General features: G+C 37.5%; 1 protein-coding gene across 18 annotated transcripts in view; it reads right to left on the bottom strand.

Annotated features, from left to right (window-relative positions):
* Positions 1-7,756: 7,756 nt before the first annotated feature.
* The window catches only part of CNOT6L (CCR4-NOT transcription complex subunit 6 like), a 103,736-nt gene continuing 84,727 nt past the window's right edge, over positions 7,757-26,765 (bottom strand). For 9 of the 18 annotated variants that reach the window (XM_065545076.2, XM_065545072.2, XM_074039836.1 and 6 more), the window contains 4 exons: positions 25,702-25,853; positions 23,146-23,373; positions 20,466-20,668; positions 18,483-18,943 (listed from right to left, as the gene is read on the bottom strand). In XM_065545076.2, coding sequence (XP_065401148.1) covers positions 18,665-18,943; positions 20,466-20,668; positions 23,146-23,373; positions 25,702-25,853 — 862 coding nt within the window. In that variant the 3' untranslated portion in view covers positions 18,483-18,664. Of the gene's footprint in view, positions 14,972-18,482; positions 18,944-20,465; positions 20,669-23,145; positions 23,374-25,701; positions 25,854-26,765 lie in introns of those variants that run through there. The other 9 variants (XM_065545074.1, XM_005554980.4, XM_005554979.5 and 6 more) reach the window with 2 other exon arrangements.

The following is a 26,765-nucleotide window of genomic DNA, read 5'->3' as shown; positions in this document are numbered from 1 at the left end:
ATTTGGCTTCACAACTCTTCTATTACCTGTGCAACAAGTCCCCTGTACTAAAAGTCTTCTGTCTGCTATACGCAGAGTGATTTCTGGTTTTCTGAGGGGCTTCTTACTGATACTCCACATAGAAGTCTAAGATTGTGTTGTCATTTTTGATCATGAATGCAGTGATGACCTCCTTATAGGCAAGAAATGGGACACTAGTAATTTGTGGTAGGCGGTGATCATACTTAAACTATAAGCTGTGGTTTCTCGAGGCATAGAACAAGTTGAAGGTAAGACTTTGGTCAAGTAACTATTGCATTTAACCATTATGATAGTAATAATAATTAACAAGAATTATTACATAGGATGGATGTTTCTGACTGCCCTGAAGAGTGTGCACAAAGAAAAAAGATAAGCCTAAGGCCTTAAATTTTTAACCCAAAAATCAAACTATATAGCCACATTCCATACCTCCATTACCATAAGGCAGAAGACTGAGTATCAGGCCCAACACTTGATAATGCATCATCAGTTACATGTATAGTCCTATCAGGTATTTTATGCTGAGGTAAAGGACCTGGTTGGGAAGGAGTGGTACCTGAGACTCAATGGGCAGACAGGGATGAGGTTCTGAATGCTGAATTGCCCTGAGCCTTCCTCTCCAGCAAAAGCAGCTCTCCTTTTGTCAGTTTTTCAATTTAACACCCAAATGGAGGCAAATAATCTTCACTTGCATAAAACCACTGCATGACTTCACTAGTGGCAGATGCCCTAGAAGAGGATGCTTATTCTCCCAGAGCCCATTCAAACCACCTATCATTATTTCTAATTTCATAACAAGAGTTTGATCCAACATAGCCCAGATGAAAGTATATGATCTGCTGCCATATGAAATAGCAAATACACCAAAGGAACTGCAAATGTTAATTTATGTTAAAAGAAATGTAGGGGACATGTATGAAAATATATTCTAAAGGACTATTCAAAAGGATGAAACAAAGGTTGGATCAGGGTGCATTTATTGAGATAGACACATATACCTGGATTCAGGATTTCCTGTGGTGGCTCAAGCATCAGCGGTGGTATCAATCACCTGCTAGTTTAGTAGAATAAGGCCAGTAAGATATGAAGTAGAGATGGCAGAACTTGCTTGACATACTGAAGAACAATGCTTTCAGACAAATAAAACACAAACCAGAAATGTAATTTTAAATTTTCTAGTACCCACATTTTAATGTTTTTAACAAATTATCTCAAGTACTCAATAGCCATTAACCATGAGACTAGTGGCTATAATATTAGATAGCACAGTACAGGCAAAGGAGTTTGGAGAATCAGAAATTTGGAATGGACTCACAGCATGCAAACTGCTTAACCACTGCCAACCGTACCCTTGCTTTGAAGGATCCATAGGACTCTCCTTTAACCAAGTTGTTAAGAAATGCATTGGTGAGGGAAGCATGCTCATATAGAGGACAGTTGCATCCCGTTATATAGCAGCATTAGCTTGTGGTTGTATCACAGTTTAAAATGGCTACAAGTGTAAGAATGGATGCTGAGTAGTAAAAACAGTGTATGTACTAATCATTTGCTTGCTTTGTCTTGCATGCATTCCCCACTGTTCCTCTCTTCTGAATGTGTGAAAGAAACAACATTTTCCAGGCTTCTTTACCCATCACTTACGGTTAAGTTCAGCCAGTGGGAGACCTGGTGGGAAACTGGAGGAAAGAAAGAGTGGAGGGAAAGCCAGGGAATTTCTTCTTCCCTTACTTCAGGTAGCATTTCCAGCAGAGCCTGAGCCTCCTCTGATCCCAGCCCTCAAAAGCCAGCCCCTCCTTCTGTGATACCACCTCCTATGGACAGCCCTTGCCATGATTCTAACTCCTCACAGGCAAACCACTTTTTTGTATCTGTTAGTTTATTCAACCAAACTCTGTTTAATGCAATCTGTTATTACAGACACCTCTAATCCAGGGGAAGAGATCACAAATCCCCACAAATGGATCTACATTGATCTCTTAAATAAAGCCTATCTGTTTTCCCCTGATATGTTTTACAGTTTTAAGTATTCATTATATCCTTATGATACACACACAAACATACAATGTATATGCCAAGTATTACAGTTTTCCATGGCAAGATTTTCTATAATCTGGGAGCACTAATATTACCTGCCATGTGAAACTTGTTACTCCTTGCCACAGGATAGACGCTCCAGGAAACAGATTTTGAAGTAGAAACTAGCATTCAAGAAGTTCTTATGACAGTTGTCAGGATCAAACTTGGGAAGTGGAAAAAGCAATGTAGTCACAACAAAGGCCTTACACATGTGCATAAGGAGTTCTGGAGCTGCCATGTCCCTACAGAATAGCCAAATATTGATGTAAAGGGGCTAAGCTTTAAGAACCCCACCTTCACCAGTCATTGGCTGCAGACAGGAACCCTCCTCCCTGATGGGGCATGACCTTGGGCAAGACAGGGCTCCCTCCTCAGGGAAGACCTCAGCAGAAAGCCCCCAGCTTCCTATATTGTTGAAAAAATATGAATATTTGAGTCCTGAAGATGGCAATCAGAGCAGTCACCATAGCTTCACCTTGGGCCACTCAGAGCCACTTGTTTTGTATAATACATTTCTTTCTTTCTTTCTTTCTTTTTTTTTTTGAGATGGAGTCTCACTCTTGCTGCCCAGGCTGGAGTGCAATGGTGTGATCTCGGCTCACTGCAACCTCTGCCTCCTGGGTTGAAGCGAGTCTCCTCCTACCTCAGCCTCCCAAGTAGCTAGGATTGCAGGCCCCCGCCATTATGCCTGGCTAATTTTTGTATTTTTGCAGAGATGGGGTTTCACCATCTTGGCCAGGCTGGTCATGAACTCCTGACCTCAAGTGATCTGCCTGCCTCAGGTTCCCAAAGTGCTAGGATTACAGGTGTGAGCCACCACACCCAGCCTGTATAATTTCTGAAAGCACCTCTTCCCTCTTCCTGTGCCCCTACATCCCCTAGGGATATGTAGAAGGGAAAGACTAGTGAGGTAACCTACAGCCTCTTCTGCTGTAGCTCTTCTGGGGCTAAAACTGGTATTCATCATCTCCTTCTTCCATGACCGATTCACCTACGGCTTCTCATCAATTAGCATCTCTGCTGGTCTTTTTGGTTGACCTAGTGGGCTAACCCAGAACCCAGTTACTGTGTTCTTTTCAAGCCATGATTCTTGTCCTTGTCAATTTAACAACAAAATGGGACAAAAGAGTACCAAGAGTTGCCCATGCATACTCCTGGGTGCCAGATTTATTCCTCCCTGTCCCTGCTGTATAACAGCAGCTCAACCTCTAATGCCATAGGTCTGTAAGGTTCCATGGCCCAGTGGGAAGGGCTACTTTTCACTATAGTCTGGACATGCTGCAGAGCCCTTTCCCGTACCAACTCATGCCCAAGATTACATAGCTATTGAGTTACCAATCTTTCTGGGCCTCAGCTTCATCTGGAAAATTAAGAGAATTACAGTATATATTTTATTATGTTGTTGTGAGGACTAAATGAGTTTATATGAAGCGTATAAATGGTGCCCGACACATAAAAAACCTCACAACAGTAAATTCTACGTTTTATATTAATTTGCCTTGGTCTACAAATAAGGAATACAAGTATATACAATATGCTTAGAAAACACAGAACTATGCATACATTTTTCTTCTTTTTTTTGAGACAGAGTCTCGCTCTGTCACCCAGGCTGGAGTGCAATGGTGCGATCTTGACTCACTGCAACCTCCACCTCTCAAGTTCAAAAAATTTTCCTGCCTCAGCCTCCCAGTTAGCTGGAACTACAGGCATGCACCACCACGCCTGGCTCATTTTTGTATTTTTAGTAGACGGGGTTTTGCCATGTTGGCCAGGCTAGTCTCGAACTCCTGACCTCAGGTGTTCCATCCTCCTTGGCCTCCCAAAGTACTGGGATTATAGGTGTGAGCCATCATGCCCAGGCATTTAAATTTATTTCAATAAGAACTGTATCATTTGCAGTTAATTTTATGTCTATTCCCTGGATTTGCTTCAAATGAAGTTCAGAATCCTTCACCATTGTCATAAGAAAAGCTAACCTTGGATATGGGAGAGAGTTAACACCTAGGTAAGTGAACTTTGGCCACTGGGGTATAGGAGCCACTGGATATTCTCCTCTTTTACTCCTCCAGTGGATATTCTGAGGTGCATTTTACATAGCTCCTCAGAAGAATCCTGCTAGGATCAAGCCTCAGTTGCCCACAGAGGTGATCAGCTCAATAACTCACTACTTAATTGGCCTTCCTTTCCTATTTGCCTCCTTGCAATCCATATTCTTGTTTCTGAAGATCACATCCCAAAATAAATTACCTACAGGGAAGATCTCTCAGGCTCTGTCCTCCAGAGGAACTTAGTCTAGAACAATTAGTACCAGAAGTAGCCCAAAGAAGCAAAGGCTGTAGATGAATTCTGGACCTGCATCACTCTCTAGTCATTGCTGGTTGGTGAAGTGACTAGAGAGTACACTAGTAAACTTTCCTTAGTAGTGGGTTTGAAGTGCACGTGGAAAGGCAACTGGCACTTAAGCTGTTGCGGGCAATGGTAAGTCTAAGGACTGTAAGGTTAACTGGTTTTCAAAATGGACTTTTAGACACCTTGAAAAAAAGGAAAATGACAGGCTCAAATTAGCTAACTATAACTCAAGGCACACTGTGAAAGTCAGAATGCATCCACAGCCGTGTTTATAGACTATCATTTCAGCAGCCATGGGGCAAACAGTGCCAAAGATCAGGCTCAGGATTTGCACAGAAGCAGAGCCACAAAGAATACATGCATCATCTTTGAGGTTGTGCATTCAAAGTGAGCCCTAAACCCTGGGCTGGGGACATTTGGGTAGAAAAGCTAGAGAAGATTGAATCCCCAGATATTCTTAGCCCTCAGACCCCCCTTTCTTGCTAGAGGAAAGAAACCTCCCTTTGCCTGCATAACTAACAAAGTTCTCACATGTAGCAGGTGTCTCACAAGATGATGCTCAACCTCCATTAGATCCATTCCTGCCTCCTCTCCTTGATTGTGACCAGTAACTATCATCACATTACAGTCTGAGCAAGGAATACACCAGAAGAATATAGTGTACACACCCAAAGAATTCTAAAGTCTGGGCTAACATGACTAGGAACTGAAGAAACATGTAAAAGTAGATATTCAAAGTGCAAACCAGGGCACCAGAATAAGATTGCATTTTATTGACATGGTGGCACTCTTCAGTGGATCAAGCAAGGAGTCCTGGAGGCAGTCCTAATATACTGCTGGCATGCCTCCTTGGAGCTCAGTGTTGCAGGTGGACTTCTCTGGGAAGAGACTTAGATGGAGATTAGCATGCAGGAAACTTATCAGTGAGTGCTCTCAGAATCAAACCCTGTAAAACGGAAGGAAAGGAATTACGATTTGACTGAGAAGAGCTCAGGGGAACCATGCAGAAAGGAGCCTTGGGAACTTTGAAGATGGGAAGGCCTTTCAGAGTTGCTGAGGTGGGCTAAGACCCAGACTTTATATCCACCCACACCCAGGCACGGGAAATATATTGGCTGCCCCCAGAAAGGGGTCATTTTGGGCTCACAGTGCTGGCATACACAGACTCATATTGACGAGAAGGTGGGGTTGCTCCCACAATGGGAGGCAGAAAGAACCATGTCTGAAACCCAAGATTCACTGGGCATCTCTTGGTTCCTTTATGTCTATGAAAGCAACTGTCACCCAGCAAGTGTAACTATATCTTGTTGGGATGAAGGTCTGGGCACACCACCTCAGAGAAGCAACCTAGATCCACTAACAGGCTGCTGCAAAGCTGTGTAAAATCTGAAATGTGTAATAGAAGAGGGAAGATAAATATTAATCACAACCTCAGAACCAGCTGCAGCAGGGGACTATATTCTTTGTCCCACTACTCCTCATCTATTTCTTTTTATTGAGATTACAGCCTGCCACAATGTAGGCTATGATGAAATGGACTTGACCCTGGGCCCAAACAGATCTCAGTGATACAGTTACACTGTAGTGGACCCCTCTTATGCTTCACCTCACACCTCTCAGCTCACTTCCTTATTCTATTACCTTGGCAACCAGATGCACACCAGTGTAACTTGATACACTTTGCTGAGCCACACCAATTATTTCTCGCTTTCTGCACCCACCCTCCTCATCCCATTTCTCCATTATCACTATATGGGACACCTGCAGGAACTTGCTAAGTGAATTTGATACATGCACAAACATGGATGGGAAAAGGAATTAACACCCACGGAGTAACCTTTGCCTCATCCCATTCCTCATGAAGATAATTTTCAGGTGCCTTCTATTCAGCTCCACAGAGGGTCCTTGGCATGTTTATGCCCCAGTTGCCCAGAGAAGTAATCAATCAGCTCTCTGACGCATCCTTGACTTTCCAAACTCCTTCCCTATTTCATTCTTCCTTGTCTCCCATTCATTCTTGAGATCAATTACCCAAAGAAACTACCTCCATGCAAACCCTTGTCTTGGTTTCTGCTTTTGGGACAGCCACTTCATGAGATTTAGTTCATCTCCCCTTTACCATTGAGCCTACATTTTGCCCAAGGTCACATGGTGAAATGAAAGGACACTTGGTGAATGTCTTCAATGCCTCATCACAAAGGTATCTTAACAAGGCACTTATCTTGAAAATCTGGACAACTTCAAGATTCACTTCATGTGAGAGTGATTCCACTTTTGGAGGACTTCCTAAAGGCTGGTGAACACAAAGGCTTCTGTGAAGACAAGGTCCTCAGGGTCAGTGACAGCCTCACACTGGATCCTTGGTAAAAACAAGTCAACAGGCCCTGAGCTGTCAATGTTGACAATCCGTTCCAAAATAATCTACCATTATCTTTTCCAAGTACTAAGCTGCACAGCAGTTTTGTTTCACTAAAAATAACGTTCTCCATTATACCTTAAAGTCATTTTTCAGCTGAATAGCTGTAAACATAGTTTGCAGAATTCCTATTTCACTATGTGCCTTCTCTTTTTTCCCAAGATTCTACGATTTAAGATATCTTTACTTTGACTAAAACACTGGAATATCTTCTGTGTCATAAAGAGTATTTGGAATATGAATTCTCGGAGGACAAGCATTATAAAGATGTCTTTCATCTTAATATACCCACAGCACCTTGTTAATAGAAGACACCTGAATATTTGTTGAATGAAATTTATTTGAGATCTTAGCAGGTCCAGCTGTTGAGTTTCTTCAATATTGATAACTCAGCAATATCTGTCTGGTGGTTGTCAGTCAGGATGGACTAAATTAAGCCCTAATAACACAACTTTATTGTATTAACACACTGAGATTTAGCAGTTTTTTCTTACATTACATGTCCAAAGGACAGCAGGGGAGTTCTCTTCATCAAAGTCACTTAAGGATCTGGAATGAGAGATTTCATCTCAACATATGCTTCTATGATCACACAGGCAAGAAAAGGAAATATGGCAAATTAAAGACTGGCTCTTAAAGTTCCACTCCGAAGTGACATATACCCCTTTGCTCTGGTTTCTTCAGGCAAAGCAAGTCATATAACTAGCTTCAGATTTTATTTTAAACAATGTACTTAGCAGTTTTCACTAGAAAAAAAGATGTAGCATGAATTCGTAATTACGTATTTTGCCCTGAATTATCTCGGCTCTCTACTTCACTTTAGAAGAGACGTATCAACCTAAAAGCAGAGGTTTATACTGCACAAATAAAGAGTCAAAAACCAAGACAAAGGTATGCAGTTGCAAAATGGCCATTTATTGCCTACAGGGGAAGGAAAGGGAGGGAGAGAAGGGAAGTACACAGGTGCAAGGAAACAAGCATATATTTAGCCCTATACATCATGTGTGAGCAGTAACCAATCTCCAAAATGGAAAAAAATATTTTGTTATCTGACATAGTAGTTAAGGTTCTTAAGCACCTCCCTTCTGAGCTGCCACAAGATTTAAAAGGCAGGACTGCTTTTTTTTAAGTCAATGTTCACATTAATGAAAAAATACTACCAACCGTGTCCTTTTGCACGCACACTTTGTACAGTGTCTATTGTGAAAAACATCTCAGCTGAGCAGTTTTGGTCAAGATTCAGACCTCATCAACTGTTTAACTGTAATAAATAGAAAAATAAAGCAGCTGGTGATTTTGTCAAAGAGAATGTGTTCAGTAAGAGTAGAACCACTTTCTCCAGGGATGGCAGAGAGTGTTAAATGGTTAAAACACCTACAGAACCAGTCTATTAAACATGAAACACTAGCAAGCTACAATTACATGGCACTTCATTAAATATTCTAATTTTTAAAAAATCTTAGATTTTTAAACTGATTACTGAAACACAGTAACAAGTTGATTTAGTCCTTGGCTTTTTCTTAGAACAAAAGCAAAGTAAATATACAACCTAGAACAGCAGAATTTGTTTTGGAATAGTATCAGTGGAAACTACCAAGTATTCAGGGAAAAAGTTACTAAAACACCTTGCTTGGTTTTATAGTCATGTGCTTTGCTTTCCAACCATTAGAATTAGATAGTTACAAAAACACTTTTATAGGCCACAGAATGACTCAAATGTATGCAAAATAATGAATTCTTTAACTTAATGCCAGGTAATGAAAATAAGTGTACCTTTCCCTACTCAAACGACAAATTGAGTGGAAAAGTAGATTGTCCCATGGACAATTAGTTGGCACTTGTTATATAGTTGAAAAAAATCACAACAGAAGACATAAATTAATCCATGGTGAATTTGACCAACACACCCTGGCCCTTATAAAAAGTACATACACACTCTCTTTAAAAAAAAAAAAAAAAAGTCCTCCATACTTCCCCACTCCAGAGACAACAAAGCCAAAGATGAAACATTCAACCTTCTCAAAATATTCTAAGTATTTCTATTGAACTCTGTATCTCAGCTTCTCCAAGATGAAAAAGTTGTTTGCATTTGGACAACTGTACGAATGCCCATAGTGCACATCTCAGTGCTGCTGGTGTTTAAGAAATGTGTCACCCATAACCCTGAACAATTCCAGATCCAGTGTGCAGTAACACAGCCATCCAAATCCCTCCCCCTGAAAAGTTGGCAGAGCACCGCTCAGGAATTTCACAGGTAAGGGAATATATTTTTAGCAAGTTAAGCACAGAGAAAGGACAGTACAGTTTCTAAGTAAATACAAACCCAGATACTGCATCACTTACTGCCTCAAGATTGAAACAAGCAGCAGGATACTAAGTCTGTTTGGTAAGAAGCAAAGCCATTGTTTGATATCAATGCTGAACCAATTTTTTGACTTCAGATAACTACAAACTAAATAAAATGTGGTACATATAACAATTGATAGCTTGAAAGAAAATACATCAGTAATTTGAAATTAATACGGAACTGAAATGAGCAAGAAAGGACCACTTCTGAGAGGGTTACCATGATTCTTATGCCTTAAGAGTTAAAAGTGACAGACATACAACTGGAAAATTATCTAAATTTTGAGATTGTCCTAACAAAAATAACTAGTAATAGGCACCAAACTAGAGCCTCCAAAAGATTCTGAAAGCTGAATGGACCATGCTACCACCATGCCAAAAGAGTCATATCACTTGGCATTTGTATATCATTTTCATAATGTGATTTGTTTCTGATGACATACTTCTAAATGCAGTTCAATGCTACCCAGTTTATACAATGTACCATAAAAATTAACATTTAATAAGCACAAATGTCCTTATTTCATATGCTTTGAAAGTGAAAGCTATTTTGCTTAAAAAATATTCCATTACTTCAATGTTCATGTCTGTTGAAAGAAGAACTCAACATGTTTATTTTCCTTTGGTTCCAAGAATAACCCAAGTCTAACCAAACGTATGCCACAAGAAATTGCCAACTGGGTTCATAAAGCTTGGTTATTTTCCTGGTATCACCCTATTTCCTGGTGTAGGACCTGTGGTTTAATAGAGACATTTACATAAAAAAGGTATTTGGTTAAAACAAGAAATATGCATGCTCTTCCTTACCACCTTCCTGGAAAGAACTGCTTAGTTTCTTTCTGTGAATCTTGTTCAAGACATCTTGTAGTATAGATATAAGGGCTGCTTCTTTTTTACCCTCAAGCTTTAAGGTGACACTTATAAAATAAAGGTGAGCATATCACTCTATAAAATGAAAGACGGTCTTGGCATCCTGTTCTTAAACAGATTAGAACTTTGGTAAATAAGACAGGTTAAAGATGTACTAAAATGTTTGAATTTAATTTTGGTGATTACGATGCTATTACAAAATTAGAATCGCCCAAAGCAACCATAGTATAAAAGTTCTCATCTGTCTACAAATTCAAAACTTTAGTTCAAGTTTCTGGCTTCCCTAGTTAATCTGTCTACCTACAATTCACACAGTTCTCCAAACATGATATGACTCAAAGGGAAAGGCGTAAATGAATCTGCTACACATTACAAAAGTGACCTTTTTTAAAGGGTAGGGCAGGTGGCAAAAAGAATATCTTACCAATGTGAGAATTCACATTTCTGTCAAAATGTAAGTATGTATGAGTGCTATTTTGAAAATGTGCCGTAAAGTCTTTGCTTGCTATAAAAACCATTATTTTCCAAAAACTGGTCAGCATATTTTGCAAAGCTATTAAAATACCTCAGAAACAGAATTTAAAAGGTTAGAATCAAATAAGCATTGGGACACAGTTTTAGCATTAGAAAATCTAGCCATGTATTATGAATGACATAATGATATGGTTATATGTCTCTGGTTCTTCAAAGAACATATTTAGCCTATTCTTCCCTGTGCTTTCTATACTCTGCTGTTTCATACTAAAAGTATAGATGGCATTAGTGATTTTTAGAAATGCTTGGAAATGCAAATACAAACTTAAATTTTCACCCATTTAACAATATAAACTTAGAATTTTAAAATGGAACACTATATTTGCTCATGTTCCAGTTTTAATGTGCCACATCCTCAATGCTAATATAATCTATCATAGAATCAAGTGATATGAGCCTTAGATATCTTTCAACTTTCTCCCTTGCTTCTCTGTGATTTAATATATAACTTTAAGACACCAAAAAATACGGGCAAATAAGAAACGGAGCTTTTATATTTTTGCCAACTACACTAAAACACAGTGGCTTCTTTAATACATTCACACAGGATGCTAATTAGTAAAATTAAATATCTGCCTATGAATATCAGAAAAGTAATTTGAAAAGAAAGAGCTTGGAACAAGGCAAATGGGAAGGGAGGAAAAGCTGGTCTCAGAACCCATTGTGCCATACCTGACTTCAACATGTGATATTCAAACGAATGTTCACACGCCTTACATCAAAGAAATGAAACAAAAATATTCAGCTATGTTATTATACAAAATTTTTTTTTACATAAAACATCATAAATCTGGAACAGATTTACTATATCTGAATTCTAAAAAGTTGCCTATAGAATGGTGCTGGGATTCTGTTCTCTGCTTGCTTTTAGGCAGTGCTGTTGCTTAAAAGTTGACACCAGGCACAATATTTTAAAACAAAATCAACAAGCAAGGAGCAGTAGGTGGATCTGAGCCTTTCCCAGATGTCAGGCCTGAGGATGCTGCAATATTCCTCATCAAAATGTGTAAAGCTATGAGGCGGATACTGATGCCTGAGAGAGTGGGTGACTTGACATGCACTTGTATGACTGTAATAATGGCAAACAGTACAGTTTTCTCTTCCTCAAACAATACTGTTTTAGTAAATTTAAAGAACATTCCAGTTCTTAGACAAATATCGAAATATTTAAGTTTTAGGAAAAACATGTATCACATTCTGAAAATGCCCAGATTTTTTTATCTTCTGATTAAAATATGCAGCAGCCCAATGGCATAAAGCTTAACTCATTCTGATAACTAGAAAGTATATGAGAATATATATTTTACTTTCATTGAATATATATATGTCATTCACCTCTTCCTTTTGGCTTCTCACTGCCAAAGTTCCAAATGGCATGCGTTTTAACAAGACAATGCTGAGGAAAGCAGCATTTCTGATCATCTGAATTGGCAGCTCAAAACAGATACCACTCCTTTTACAAAGGGAACAGAGGGTGAAGGGTATGTGAAATTTGGGCAGTGGGCTAAAGGGAAACCGTGCACATGAAATTTGGGTTACCATGCCCCAAGTGTGTACCACCCAAAACATAACACAATTACCTACTTCAACAGAGCTACTACCAACATTTACTAAAACCACATTAAAAATACACAGGATAATGAATGGTTTGAAAGAGCGCATTTGAAGCAGAGAGAACCCAATTACACACCTTCCTGCAACAGAGTGCCTCGATCATACACAAAATAAACTTAAGCTGTTTACAACGTTTCCCATTTTTTTTTATTTTTTCCCTCTACATTTAACTATTAAAAAAGTTTTTTATTAATAAATGGGCTCCTCTGTGGTTCATATACAATCATAAGTGAACTTTAAATTCCATTTTATACAAACATCTCAAAAAATATTGGGAGTGAAGTATGGTAGGAAATATTGCTCACATTGCTAATTAACATGCGTATATGAAAGGAGGAAAATGTTTTGTTAGTGCATATACCTCCAGAGCAGAAAACCCACCCAAAACAAAAGATCTAAAATAAAACATACAGTAGCTGATTACAAAAAAAGGTAATGTCCACAAAATTAAGTTTTTCATGCTATTCTACTTTCCAGTACTATGCTTCAGGTAATCAATTTGCATGGCTAGATGTTGCATACTTGAGGTATATAAGAAGGGAAACCTGCATGTTGAGGAAAATCTGTCATCTTAAGGGTTGTTTCTTTTTGTTTATTCTGGTACTTTAACATTTTTAAAAGAATATTTTATTTACATCAAAATTCACTGAACTACAATGACATTCCAATTATAACAGATGACAAACAACGCCTCTATCACTAGGCACTTTTAAAAGGGAGTTTAGGCTTTACAGAACCCTTCTGATGCAATCCCATGTATGATATGACATCATCCCACCACCCTCGTCCCACTAAAATTACCCTTCTGGGGAAATATTATCTTATATAGCCTGATTAATTTACTATGGAAGAAATTAGCATAAAATGACCAAAGTAAATGTATCATTTAAGACCAATAAAACAGTCTAAGATGTCAGGTTTGAAAGAGGAGACAAATTGTGTACATTTAAAACTAATTAAATAATTTAAATTTGACCTGTACTTTATATATTAGTGAGACACAAATATAGGCTATTGTCTTTTAAAATTTCATTCGCATAATGGAAAATTTCTTGTTTAATAAAAATATCACATTTTGAGACTAGAAACAGTAAAGTGCATGAAAAGTTTAAAATATAAATTTCAGAAAACTCTTATAGCAGCAAAAAAGCAGAATAAAGAAAAACTTAAAAACACAGACACAACCTTTTCCTGTTACTGTGCCATAATTAACATCAAGTAGCGAACCAATTATTCCCCAGAAAACAGTATTCTGTTCACTGCCTCTTGAGTCACAGATTTTCAACTGGCCCCTCCTAGGCAAAAAAAAGATTCCAACATACCTAAAGGCATCAACAATTGGGAATAAACCAGTAGCTTCTTAATTCAACCCTGACAGACAAAGGAAACAAAGATTAAAAGCATATGATGGCCATTTGGCAGCTAGAGTCAGGACAATGGCCCAAGGTTTTCAACTACTGCCCCAAATGTGTTCCCTCTCTCCCAAATCCTTTGCACTGTCATCTCAAAAAAACCAAGAGCCCCATAATCTATGTTGGAAACACATAAAGTATCTGTATGATTTTCCCTATCTGAAACTTTGATCAAGGTCCTTTTATTCAGATTTTCTTTAACGTTTGACTATAATGGCAAAAATGATATAGGTCATATAACATCTGTTTTCCTGGCACAACCGAACAGAAAGAAGGTTGAATTGGAGTAAGGAAAAATTCATTCTGTGGGCATCCTAAATGTACCGCATTCTATTTTCAAGGTATGTGGCAATACAGATTACTTACTCTTTCTCTATAAATAAACTTGAGAGACAGGCTTAGAATTAATACTTCCAACAAGGTTATATAGAGAGGACAAAAAAACCAAATTGATTCCTCAAAAAAACCCCAAACTAGCATTTGGCCAACAAATTGTCCTGTGGTGTTACATGCTTGATTATGAAAGCATATTGTACAACCATCTTTAATTTTTCAAATTCTCTTACAACGTGTAGAGGCTATCTCATAGTTTATGTACAGAACGAGCAAATTTAAGTACTCTGTTAATGTGCAAATGACTTGGGAATCCAAAAATCAGTTATAAAGGAAAAATTCAAGGTTTTTCCTGGAAGGCATATCATCATTCAGTTTAAAATACTGTATTTATAGTTTTTAAAAATTGCCTTTTATAAAATGGTTGGCTCACTGAAACCACTCAAAAGAAAGTATTTGTTTTGGAAAAACAAATACACTGTTGTTGGGCCTCAAATTGGTAATTTATCAATTTTGAATGCTGGCTCTTAATACAATATAAAGAAGGAGGTCCAATTTAAAAACATGTTAAATTAAAATTTTGGAAAGAGAGTAATACTTTGGTTCCAGCCCTACTGCCAAATGATACCAATATGCACAAAAATGTACAAAGTCTTACAGCAAACACATAATGAAAGAAACCTGAAGAAGCAGCTTAAGGATGGCCATACTTCACTCCTACATACTTTGATTTACAACTGTACAGGTCCATAGCAACAGATCCCCGTCTTGGCGGGGCAGTACTCCACTACCTCCGATTAGGCAAGTGAACACCATTGACAAGAGGCAGGAGTGGAGGGTGGAGTTCAAGTTGTGTTAACAGTGAGAAGTGGTCTGAAGGGATGTGAGGGTGTGGACACCCAGTGATGTTGTTCTCAACCAGCCATTGAGGATCTAAAGGCCCCAGGACACCAAGCACGTTCATATGAGTCTTGGAATAGAAAATGTAGTCAATCACGCCCTGGAAAGAGATTGGGGATAGGAAGAAAAGAAAAATTCAGGATATATAAAGAACAATCCATAACTTATAAAAAACAAAAAACTGAGTATCTTTTCTTTTGGTACCTGTTGTCTTGATAGTGGGTCAAGTAAGACTCAAATCTTCAATGGGTATTACATGAAATAAAGGTGGCTCAATAGGGAAACACAGCATGCTACTGGAATTATAAATCCTTGCATTTGTGTGTAAGTGATAATTTGAGAAGCTAAACACATTAAATTATGTCCAGTTATCTTTAGAATTGGCCTGCTTGGTTTAGTGAAATCTAACATATCAGTATAAATATAATGGAACCTGTACTAATCCTATTGGCTATAATAAGTAGAAAATAAGAATATTTATATAAGCGCATACATAGTTAATGGTATTATTTTCAATTATTTGCATATCGAGATATCCAAACACACCTGGCTGAAGCTGTAGTAAACCATGTTTATGAATTTGCTAATCCTAGTTTAGCTTTCCCAGATTTGCTACATACATACAAAACACTACACAGTTAACTGTCCTATTCTTAATTTAAAATACTCATTTTCACAAATACTAGAATATGTGTAAATTCTGGATTTCCTTCCTGCATAAGGATAACTCAGCAAAAATCATTCAGCAGGAAGCCATACATAGCAGTTTTATCTCTCAGAGCTAAATGACTTGATTAGTCTGATCAGTAAGTCTCAAAACCAGGGGGCTTTTATTATCCCAGGTTGTGTATGCAAGAGAGCAAAATCAAATTTCTTCCTATCTAGTTCCTATTCGTATCAGGACAGCCTGAGCCCAAGGAGGGAGAAATATTTCTACACCTGTAAAAACCTATTTACAAATACTATACACGAGTTCCAGCCAATACTTTAAAAAGTATTATAATGAAACGGGCTACTTAAAACACAAAAACTTTTAATGAAAACAAATTTTTATATTGTGAGATTTTGGACACAATCATTTCAGTTTGTTGATTTTCATTTGACCAATATCAAAACACCAAAACTGCTCCTCTCCTAAGAGAGAAGATTCAGGTGCAGTGTCTCATGCCTATAATCCAACCCTTTGGGAGGCGGGGGCAAGAGGATGGCTTAAGCCCAGGACTTCAAGACCAGCCTGGTTAAACATAATGAGACCTGGGTTTTTACGAAAAATTCAAACATTAGCCAGGTGTGGCGGCATGCACCTATAGTCCCAGCTACTTGGGAGGCTGAGGCAGGAGGCTCACTTGAGTCCAGGAGTTTGAGGCTACTTATAATTGTCCCACTGCTTTCCAACCTGGCTGACAACAAGACTCTGTCTCTTAAAAAATAATAATAATAAAAGAAAAGAAGCCCTTATCCAACCCTACTTTACCACAAATTAAGGAACTTACATGAGTCCAGGGGACTCCAAGTTTAAATGGTCAAAAAATGATAGGATCATAAGGTATTATCCCTTCATTTTGGTTATATGCCTAGTTTTACAGTTTTACAGTGATATTTCAGAAAATGAGTTAACAAGGATCAGGGTAATTTTATTTCTCCTTATGAGACAACTTTTTGCTTCAATTCTAAAATAAAACACATGAAATAATCTCAATTACTTATGTGGAATAAAACCTATAAGGCCAGGCACAGTGGCTCATGCCTGATTCCTGTAATCCCAGCACTTTCAGAGGCCGAGGCGGGCAGCTCACTTGAGGCCAGGAGTTCATTACCAGCCTGCCCAACATGGTAAAACCCCATCTCTACTAAAAATACAAAAAAAATAGCTGGGTCTGGGGGCATGCACCTGTCGTCCCAGCTCCTAGGGAGGTCAAGGCAAAAGAATTGCTTGAACCTGGGAGGCAGAGGTTGCAGTTAACTGAGAATACACCACTGCACTCCAGCCTGGGCAACAAAGCCTCCTATATCTTACAACCTTATTAGAGTGCCATCATGCACATCAACTGCTAGAATTCTTTGCAAAGGTAGGCCCCAAGAAAAAAATGTTAAACACTCCAGGAAGTAAGATGTTTTTAATTGAACGCATCACTTGTAATCATTCTCTTGGTTTGAAATATCCGGAGTAAAAACTCTTACCAAAACCCTTAGCCAGGTTATGTCTGAATTCACCCAACGTATTTGTACATATACACCTATGAGAAGGATCCCTAACTTTGATCATAGGCACAAAGGAGGTTACAGACTAATGATTTTTAACCCTTTTGAGTCAGTTTCTTTTTTAAAAGATATAATACTAATAATGTGGGAAAATGCACTCTTTATATTAGTAAGGACTATTATTGTATAAGTCTATAGAACTGTATTTGGAAAAAAGTCAAAACACAACGAAAATATTAATAGTCTGAGTTACCATTATGCTAAGCTTTGTTTTTTAAAAGAATGCCAGAAAATTACAATACCAATTTCATAATGTAACAGAAAAGTTTACTATTTGCTATAAAATAAAAGCTGCCCTTCCTTTTATTAAATGATTCAGGCACACCCTCAGATTAGAGGATAAGCATGGGGTGAGGATCAGCAGCAGGTTTGAATTAAGCTGTTTATTAAACTTACCTGGTCTGAAAGTAATGTTGAAAAAGGAGTAATTCTTCTAATTGTTTACTCTTCAGTTCATTCCAAATCAGTTTGCAATTAAATGAATCTGAGCTCTAAATACCTCTTTTCTACATTTCTATTTTGTTCAAGGACCAAGAAAGTAAACAAATACTAAGCCAAGAAACAAAATTTAACACCTCTCTGATACAATGGCTCCTCACTAATACAAATGGATCTGTATTCGATGCTGATCACAAGGTATTTTACATTTGATGTTACCTATCTTCTTTTACTGATAGATTTCAATATTGGGATAGCATTACAAAATATATGTATAAAACTGAAAAGTTCATTTTCTGTTGGACTAAGAGCTCAATTCTCTCTACTCATGTGTGCCCTTAGTTTAGTCTCTAGCCATCTTTCCTTCAAATACTATTCTATCCTCTCATCCCATCTATCTATCCAGCCAGCCTATTTATCTTCCCATATATTACTCTCTCCCACCTTTATCCTTCTCTCTGATTCTCTTATACATCCAAACATCAAACACTCTCTGAGCCAGACATTTCTAGTTCTTTAGCTGTACTTATTTGAACAACGTAAATGGCTCAATAGGATTTTTTATTCAGTTATTAACACAAGATCTTTTGAAGGACTGTCGATAAATAATTTAAACCAATTCAGATGACTAAGGAAGGTAGATTAATGTCCCAAATTGTGTTTCTCAGATTTTTTTATTTACAGACAAGGAAGAAATAAGCTTTTAAAAAGTCTAGGCCGGGCACAGTGGCTCACACCTATAATCCCAGTACTTTGGGAAGCTGAGGTGGACAGATTGCTTGAGCCCAGGAGTTCAAGACCAGCCTGGGCAACATGGTGAAACCCTGTCTCTACCAAAACCAAAAAACCCTCAAATTACAAAAATTACCCCAAGACCAGCCTGGGCAACATGGCGAAACCCTGTCTCTACCAAAATAAAAAGCCCTCAAAAATACAAAACTTAGCCAGGCATGGTGGCACATACCTGTAGTCCCAGCTACTCAAGAGGCTGAGGTGGGAGGATTGCCTAAGCCCAGGAGGGTGAAGCTGCAGTGAGTCATGATTGTGCCACTCTAGGTGACAGAGCGAGATCCTGTCTCAAAACAAAAAAAGTCTAGGCTGGGTGCGGTGGCTCATACCTGTAATCCCAGCACTTTGGGAGGCTGAGGTAGGCAGATGGCTTGAACCCAAGAGTTTGAGACCAGCATGGGCAACATTGCAAAACCTTGTCTCTACTAAAAATACAAAAAATTAGCCGGGCGTGGTGGTGTGTACCTGTAGTCCCAGCTACCTGGGAGGCAGAGGTAGGAGGATGTCTTGAGCACAGAAGTTTGAGGCTGCAGTGAGCAAAGATCCTGCCACTGCACTCCAGCCTGGGCGACAAACTGAGACCCTATCTCAAAAAAAAAAAAAAGTCTATGTGAAAAAGAAAAAAAAATTTTTCTTTTTACCTATACACATACCTAAATAATAATGATAGTTGCAGAATTACTAAACACTTATTTTCAGGAACTTTATCACAGGTTTTCTGGGTTACGCTGGCAGATATATATCACTATAGTTACAAGGATAGGATTTAAGCTGTGGTAAACTGTGTACCATTAAAAGGTGTTCCTTTAAGCTTACATAAAAGCAATGATGTGCTAGAGTCAGCTAGTACTAGCTTTTCTAGCACCTCTTCCTAACTCTGTGTTCAATGGTATCGTGTTGGGAGACTGGATTCTGCTACAGTAGAAGTACTTAAACCACAGAAATCGGCAAACACCACAAATCAGAGCTTTTTCCCAAAAAGCTCATTATTAAATGTTTACCAGCACATAACTACATATGAGTGGCTGGGCCAAAATGAACTATCGCTGGATTGAATTATCTTTTCTAATAGCAAAAATACTAAATTAGATTCAATTTCTAAGCACTTTTTTTTCCACTTCATGATTATGAAAGCTGATTAGTAACAACACATGAATTCCTTTTCTTCCTCCTCCTATTTGTTTCTTGGAAAGGAGCTAACCCACACAAAAACAGAAAAAGGTTATTGGAGATGTAAGGGAGTCCATTTGTAAATTTCCTTTGGCATTTTATTAAATTCCTGCTAGGCTTCTTATACCAAACTGCTTTCTAACACTTGGATTTTTCCAGATAGTGTAAGATTCTACTATAGATGCCTGAAATGCCAGAAAGTCAAAGAGAGGTACAATAGCAGAGTCACAGGTACACAGAGTGATCAGAAAACTAGCACTGGAAAAGAGATTACATAAAGCCACCACAATCTGTCTTTCTAAAGAAGAGCTGGTCCTGTACAATCGGCCTTTCCATTTTTTTGTGTGTATTTGTCAAAAAAATGTCTTTTTCTTTCAGAGTGTTCCACTGCCTAGGAATATATTAGTACAAATACATGGATATAAAATAGAACCAAAGTACAACCTTCTCTAACCCCATTCCCAAAAGAAATCTGAAAATTTAAAGATACTAAGACATCAATGGAAGGTAGAAAGAAAATCTTGAGAAAATACTACATAAATTCATTCAAAGTGAGTTTTGCTATATTCAGTGCTTTTCTGTCGGGGGCAGGAGGGAGGTTACTGCTGAAAGTTAGGGATGGTTTGAGCAGGTGAGGGTTAACTATATTGATATATACAAAGTGCTTTGACAAGTGCCTCGTACCTAGTGAGCATTTCAAAGTTTTTGTTATTATATTATTTAAAATCTAAACAAACGAGAGAGCAAGAAGAATTTAAGACAATAGCCACAAAACCCAATGAACCTACTTATATCTAGGTGCATACTTAGCCTAGACATTTTAAGAATCTAAAAATTCCTGAAGATTATACAATTAATCATAAAGAATTTACACCTTTTTGTTACATGCTTGTATCTGAAATAATTTCTACACCTGCCCAAAGGCTGCCACTCACTTTGAAATCAAAGGTGTAATTGGTGTAAGGCATCAAGTTATTTTCATAGGCGCTCTTAAGTTGGAAGCCATGTGTGATTCTCCCTTCTGAGCTTCCATTCTTTCCATTGCAGCTGAAGTTCATAAGACACTCATTGTACCTTAGTTCCTTGAAGTCTTTATGGTTGTCAGCTACTCCTCCATTGCTTAAGTATTCCACAACACCTGGTAGAATAAAGAAAAAAGAGACACTCCCATTTAGCATTCAGACCTTACACAAGGCTTCACAGCCAAGACTTGTTACCAGGTTAATCCACCAGGCTCAGAATGGTTTTCTTAGATTGAACCATATAAAACTGCCTTTTGTCATTATTTAAAAATAAAAAATCAAATACCAGCCATTTCATACGATTCAATCAATTGAATCAAAGGATGTTTGCCTATTTCAGAACAAAATATATCAGGAACACTCAAAGATATCCTTAGTTTTCTTGGTGGTTCTTCAGGCCAAAAATTTCCAGGACCTAGGATGGCATTCACCAGGAAGGCATTAACCCTAAATGTTTTCGGAAAATTATTCCAAACCACTATCTCTTTAGCATTTTCCCATTCTAAGCAACAACTCTGCAAATATATAAGTAGAACATATTAATAAAAAACGTTTACAACAAAAACAGATTTTGCATCTTTAACATTTCAATGTCTAGTGTCAGCTAGACAGTATCATTCTTTATTTTGAGCTACAGTGAGTTTTCTCAGTCTGACACTATAAAGAATATTATATGCCAGAAATATACCACTTGGCTAAAAATACAAGGCTGAAGAGAAGAATAGCATTCAGAAAAGTGCACTGCTTCCACTGAATTAGCAAACATGAAAACAGTATCAAAACCCTTATGATTAGTGCATTATTAGAGTCATCCTTCTATTTGTAATAAGGATTGATAGTAAGATATAATGAATGTGTGATAAGCACAATTATCAGTATTGTAAATAGCTCAGAAGGCACTATTATTTACCTAGTATTTGCTACATGCCAGGCACTGTTCTAAGTGCTTTATTCATGTAAATCTCACAAACAATTCTATGAAGTAGATAACATGATTCCCCCCTTGTTAAAAATGAAGAACTAGGCTGGGTGCGGTGGCTCACGCCTGTAAACTCCCAACACTTTCAGAGGCCGAGGTGGGCGGATCATCTGAGGTCAGGAGTTCGAGACCAGCCTGGCCAACATGGTTAAAGCCTATCTCTACTAAAAATATAAAAATTAGCTGGGCGTGGTGGCATGCATCAGTAATCCCAGCTACTGGGAGGCTGAGGCAGGAGAATCGCTTGAACCCAGGAGGCAGAGGTCGCAGTAAGTCGAGACTGCACCATTGCACTCCAACCTAGGCAACAAGAGCGCAACTCTGTCTCAAAACAAAAAAATAAAAGGAAAAATGAGGAACTTAGTCACAGATTGCATAGTTCATAAGTAGCAGAATCAGGATCCAACCATGACAGTCTGGCACCAAAGACATTTCACTACGTTGTATTGCCAAATGCCAGCTAACTGGCTTTAACAAATCAAATACAATGGGAGAAAAACTTGCACTTGAGAATAATTCAACTTAAGAAAGGATTAAGAAAGGAGCATGTGGTTAAAGTGCCAATCAGGCTAGGGGTTAAAGACAGATATTTATTAACAATGATTTCAGCATTATTTGCTAAGAAGAAAAAGATGTTTTCACGTTCAGTGACTTTTTTAATATTCCAAATGGAGGCATTTAGGTTATCTTATAGTAACCTTATTGTTACTTACTTAAATAACTTAAAATAGCCTAGTAGTGATAATATACAAAAGTTAACATATGCTTTGGTATTAGCAAAAGAGTAATAGTTTAATGTTTTCTATTTGATACCTAAAATGCAGAAACTATTTTTATAAAAAGTAAAATGATATAAGTTCAGACATAAAGTAGTTTAGAGGAGCTCAAGAAGTAATATAAAGTCCTACGATAATTTTAATCATTCTTCTGTACCTACTAACAGTATCCAAATATCACTTAATGAATTCACTTAAAAGTTGCTAACATTATTAAACTAGATAGCTACCTGTAATGAATATTTTCTGGCTGCCCCTTCAGATCACCCTTCTGCAGTACACTCTGTGCCTCAGGAAGCTGATCTTTATTGCATCAACTGCAAATCCCTCCCCCCTCTAGCTTCTGGTTGGATTTGATCAATGGGCAGCCTGGCAGGAGATCAGAGGACAGAAGCAGAGTGAGGTAAGAATATATATTCCCCTGGTACCCTTCTTGTTGGTTTGCCAGGGATTGACTGCTTCATGCAATTCAAAGCCATCACTCCTATTATGTGGCCCTTTCCTACAACTGTATTTTTTCCAAGTTCTGATGACAGACAGCTCCCACTACTTTCCCTTTTAGGTACAGGAGTGGTAAAGAGATCTATTACTATATCCCCTAGGGGCAGAGTACTGCATCATTTATTGCTTTGTTTCCCTTAAACCAGCCAACACCTTTGGAAATAGCTTCTTTATTAAACTCTTTTCTATTACCCTGTGTCCCATCCATGGGATTCTTACTGATACATTCCCTAATTTAGAAGAGAAATTATCTATTCAAAATTTAGGAGCTAGCTGGCCTCTGAACCCAAGAGTAAAAATGAAATTGAAAGCAGTGAGGAAATGATGTTATAAATACCTGAATCTGGCAATGAGTTAAGATCTGCACATAGCACCAGCGGGATGGAATTAGGATCTGCAGTTGGGCTGCCAGGCCTACTAGAGGCTTTCTCCAGAATGTTTTTAACCTCTGAGACAAACATCATGGTCTGGATAAGCTTCACATCAGAATACTCTGGGTCCCAATGCATGTGGGCATTTGCCACTATAAGCAGCTGTTTGTCTGCAGCATGAATAGGCTTCATACCTAAATTTAAACATTACAAAAAGAAGACCCAGTTATGCTTTATGTCTGAAGAAATGTGGCATCCTCATGTTTTCTCAGTATGATCCACAGCTACTTCTTTACTCTTTTCCATGAATTTATAACTTCCCTTTTATCTGATAAAGTAATTCTTAGAAGCTAAAGGGCTGAGATTCTGGTAATCCTACTACGGGAGTTACTCTCCTAGATCAAGTTGGCAAACTGTAGTCCATGGACTAAATCTGGCCCACAAATTTGGTACAGCCCTTTAAATATCTGTCATTTAAATAGCACAATAATGTAGTAAGGCAGGTTTTCAGTTGAGTTACCTAAACCTCAATCTAAATTCTTACTACTGTCTAGTACTCATTCACCTTGCATTTCCCAAGCACAACACAGCACAACTGTGATAGGTCAGTAGTAAAAGGCAGTAAATTATATTAACCTATATAAGATAAAATAAGCAAGTGATTTGCTACCTGAACAAATTCACACCATATACCCAAATAACATTATTTTAAAAACCAGAATTATAGAGTAGTGTGCTATAAAAGTCTGGACACCTGGGTTTTAGACTTGGCTTTCTTACTAATTGTTTTATGTAGTCTTGGGTCAGTAATTTAACCAGATTCTTTCAGGAAATGAAATATTCCACTAGAATATCTCTAAGGTTTTTTCTTTTATTCCTATAATTTTATGTTTTTAATTCTGTTAAAATAAACATTAACATCGTACTTTCCAAAATGGTGGATGGAATACATTAAGATTTTTGAAAATTAAACATAGTTAACATTTACTGACAGATGTCCATAAAATATTCAAGATATAAAACTATTAATATACATACTCACATTCTGTATGTTAGTACCTCTATAGAGAAATCAACAAGAGCTATTTCCAGAGTATGAATGACAGGAGGGTTCTCTCACTTTTTACTTTACATACCTTTAAACCATTGGACTATCCGTAAACATACAAATTTAATTTTTCTTTTATAATTTCTATAAAAGTATCTCAAATTTTTCTATTGGAATATAAGCTTTGGGGAAAAAGACCTAATTTTCTAAGTCTACTAGTATGGTAAAGCTTCTTTCCAGTCTTACCGAGCTATAATTATCTTCAGTGTTGAGAAAACAAGGAATTGAAGTATCTGTTATATCTGACATAGTCACATTTAAAGCAATTTGATCATAAGATAAATACCTGTAGCCAAATCTTCTAAGCTATCTTCTTTTCCTAGAAGTTTTATAATGTCACTTTTAGCTACAGATTAAGTATTCACAATATTAAAAATTTTCCCCTTCAAGGGAGCCATAAGCACTATATTACTAAATTCCCCTTCTAGGAGTACAACAGGTATGTATTTCAGAAGGTGAAAGTGTCTACTATTTAAAATTACTCATCTGCAAATTAAAAGGGGAGTAAAGCTACAAAAGAAATTCTCCACAATATCAGAAAAAAAAAAAGTACCAAACTTTGGGAAGAATAAGATTGTAAAGGACATAAAAGTAGATAAAAACAGAGGGGCTAAGAAAAGTTAAAAGTTCAAAATTTCATGATCAAAGATTATCTTTGATAATGAATAAATTGAAGTATGGTGAGAAAAGAAGGTCTGACATATATGCATGGTCTGAACAATTCAAATCAATACTCAAGGCAGAAATAATCTTTTCCTCTACAAAAAGTACAAGGGAAAAAAAGCCCTGACGTGGTCTCACTCCTTTCTTGCTTAAAATGTACTAGTAAACAATGAAATGCTCAAAGGCAGGCAGTAGGAAGGATAAAAAAGGTCTGTTGTGTGTAAAGTACATAATGAGATTCTGACTCTGAAGGAAGCTATAAATAATCTAAAATGCTAAAGAAAGTACCATGTAGATAAAAGATCCTGCTCTTACCCTGAAAATGACTGAGATATAGCAAAGAAATTAGAGAAAATGTGCCAAGTCCTTAACCTTAAAGACAAAAGAATCATACTCAAGAAGCTAAAAATATGAATCAAAAAGAGGACTAAGTCATCATAATTTCTAAATTCAGCCTAATCAAAATACTCCCTATTTCAAAGAACTGCTTGGGATTAATGGCATATTTAAAAAGATTTTATTACATATATTATCTGGTAAGTAAAAAAGACTGTGATAGAGAGCACAGAATATCCCAACAAATATAAGATGCTTTACACAATGGTGCTATTTTCCTGCCCATCTCCCTTAACTTTCCTCAAAAGAAAATAACTTTGCAATAAGTAACAGCAAAATTCTATTCACTTGTTTTGAGATGGAAAAACTTGGGATGGTGTTTATTTTTAGTAAGAATATTTTACATTGCACTCACCTGCTCCAAATAGTTCTTTGTGGACCTCTAATACCACAGCGACACCAATATTATCTTTTGTCATCACTCTGTTCAGCATAGCTTCGGATCCATCTGAATTAGCCATCGCCACTTGGTTAAATTCCACTGTATGCTTCTGCACCAATGTAAATCTAAAAGGTATATTATTATAATAATTTTAGGTACTTAGACTATCATGCTGAAAGACATTAAATGAAAGAAACATGACATTATGCATTGTCTCCCTTGTCATTTTCTAGCTGCAAGTGGCCATGTGATACAGTTCTGGCCACTAAGACACAAGAAGTCTGACTATTGTGAAAAGTTTCTCAGAGGCCCCACCTAACAAAGATGGCATATATATCCCTTCATGCTTTTATATCTTGCCCCTTACAGCTAGTGCTCAGAGAAATAATAACCATCCTGTGACCATGAAGTAAGAAGCAGGAAGGCAAAAGCCAACCTTCTAAAAATGGGGAAGCAGCTGAACCAGTTCTGGACTGCCTATTTCTGGAGTTCTTGTGTTAGAAAACCACCCTTCCCTCATTTAAGCCACTGCTAGAATTTTCTGGTATTTAAAAGTGCACACAATCTCAACTAAGTTAATGATAAAAACATAAAAAGAATACAATCCACCTACCCTGTCTGTAGTTTTATTTCTACCACATCAAGGTATCTGTCAACAAAATGCAGGGGCACACCTTTATCTCAGCTAAGGAGTAACTGATTTTTCCATCTGGCTTTTACTAGAAAACTGCAATGGGGTATAAGTATTCTGAGAAACAGATTCTGCAAGATGAAGATATGACCCTCTCTGTGATTACAGCTTCTACACTAATAATATTTTCTTTCCTTCATTAATGTCAAGTTATTAAGTATTGTAGAGTTGTAGGATTTAATATAATTAGTTTAGTGCTGCCATTTAATCGCAGTGGGATCTTGGTCAAGTCCTTTAACCATTTTTAGCCTAATCGTATTAATTTGTGAAATATTTATGAGTAATCAAACCCTACTAAATACATTACTTGCACTAGGTGTTCAGTGGTGAGAAGACATACTTAGTC

The sequence above is a fragment of the Macaca fascicularis genome, chromosome 5, assembly GCF_037993035.2.
Source record: "Macaca fascicularis isolate 582-1 chromosome 5, T2T-MFA8v1.1".
Lineage (NCBI taxonomy): Eukaryota > Metazoa > Chordata > Mammalia > Primates > Cercopithecidae > Macaca > Macaca fascicularis.
Note: the sequence above shows the minus strand (reverse complement) of the source record. Positions and strands in the feature narration are given on the sequence as shown.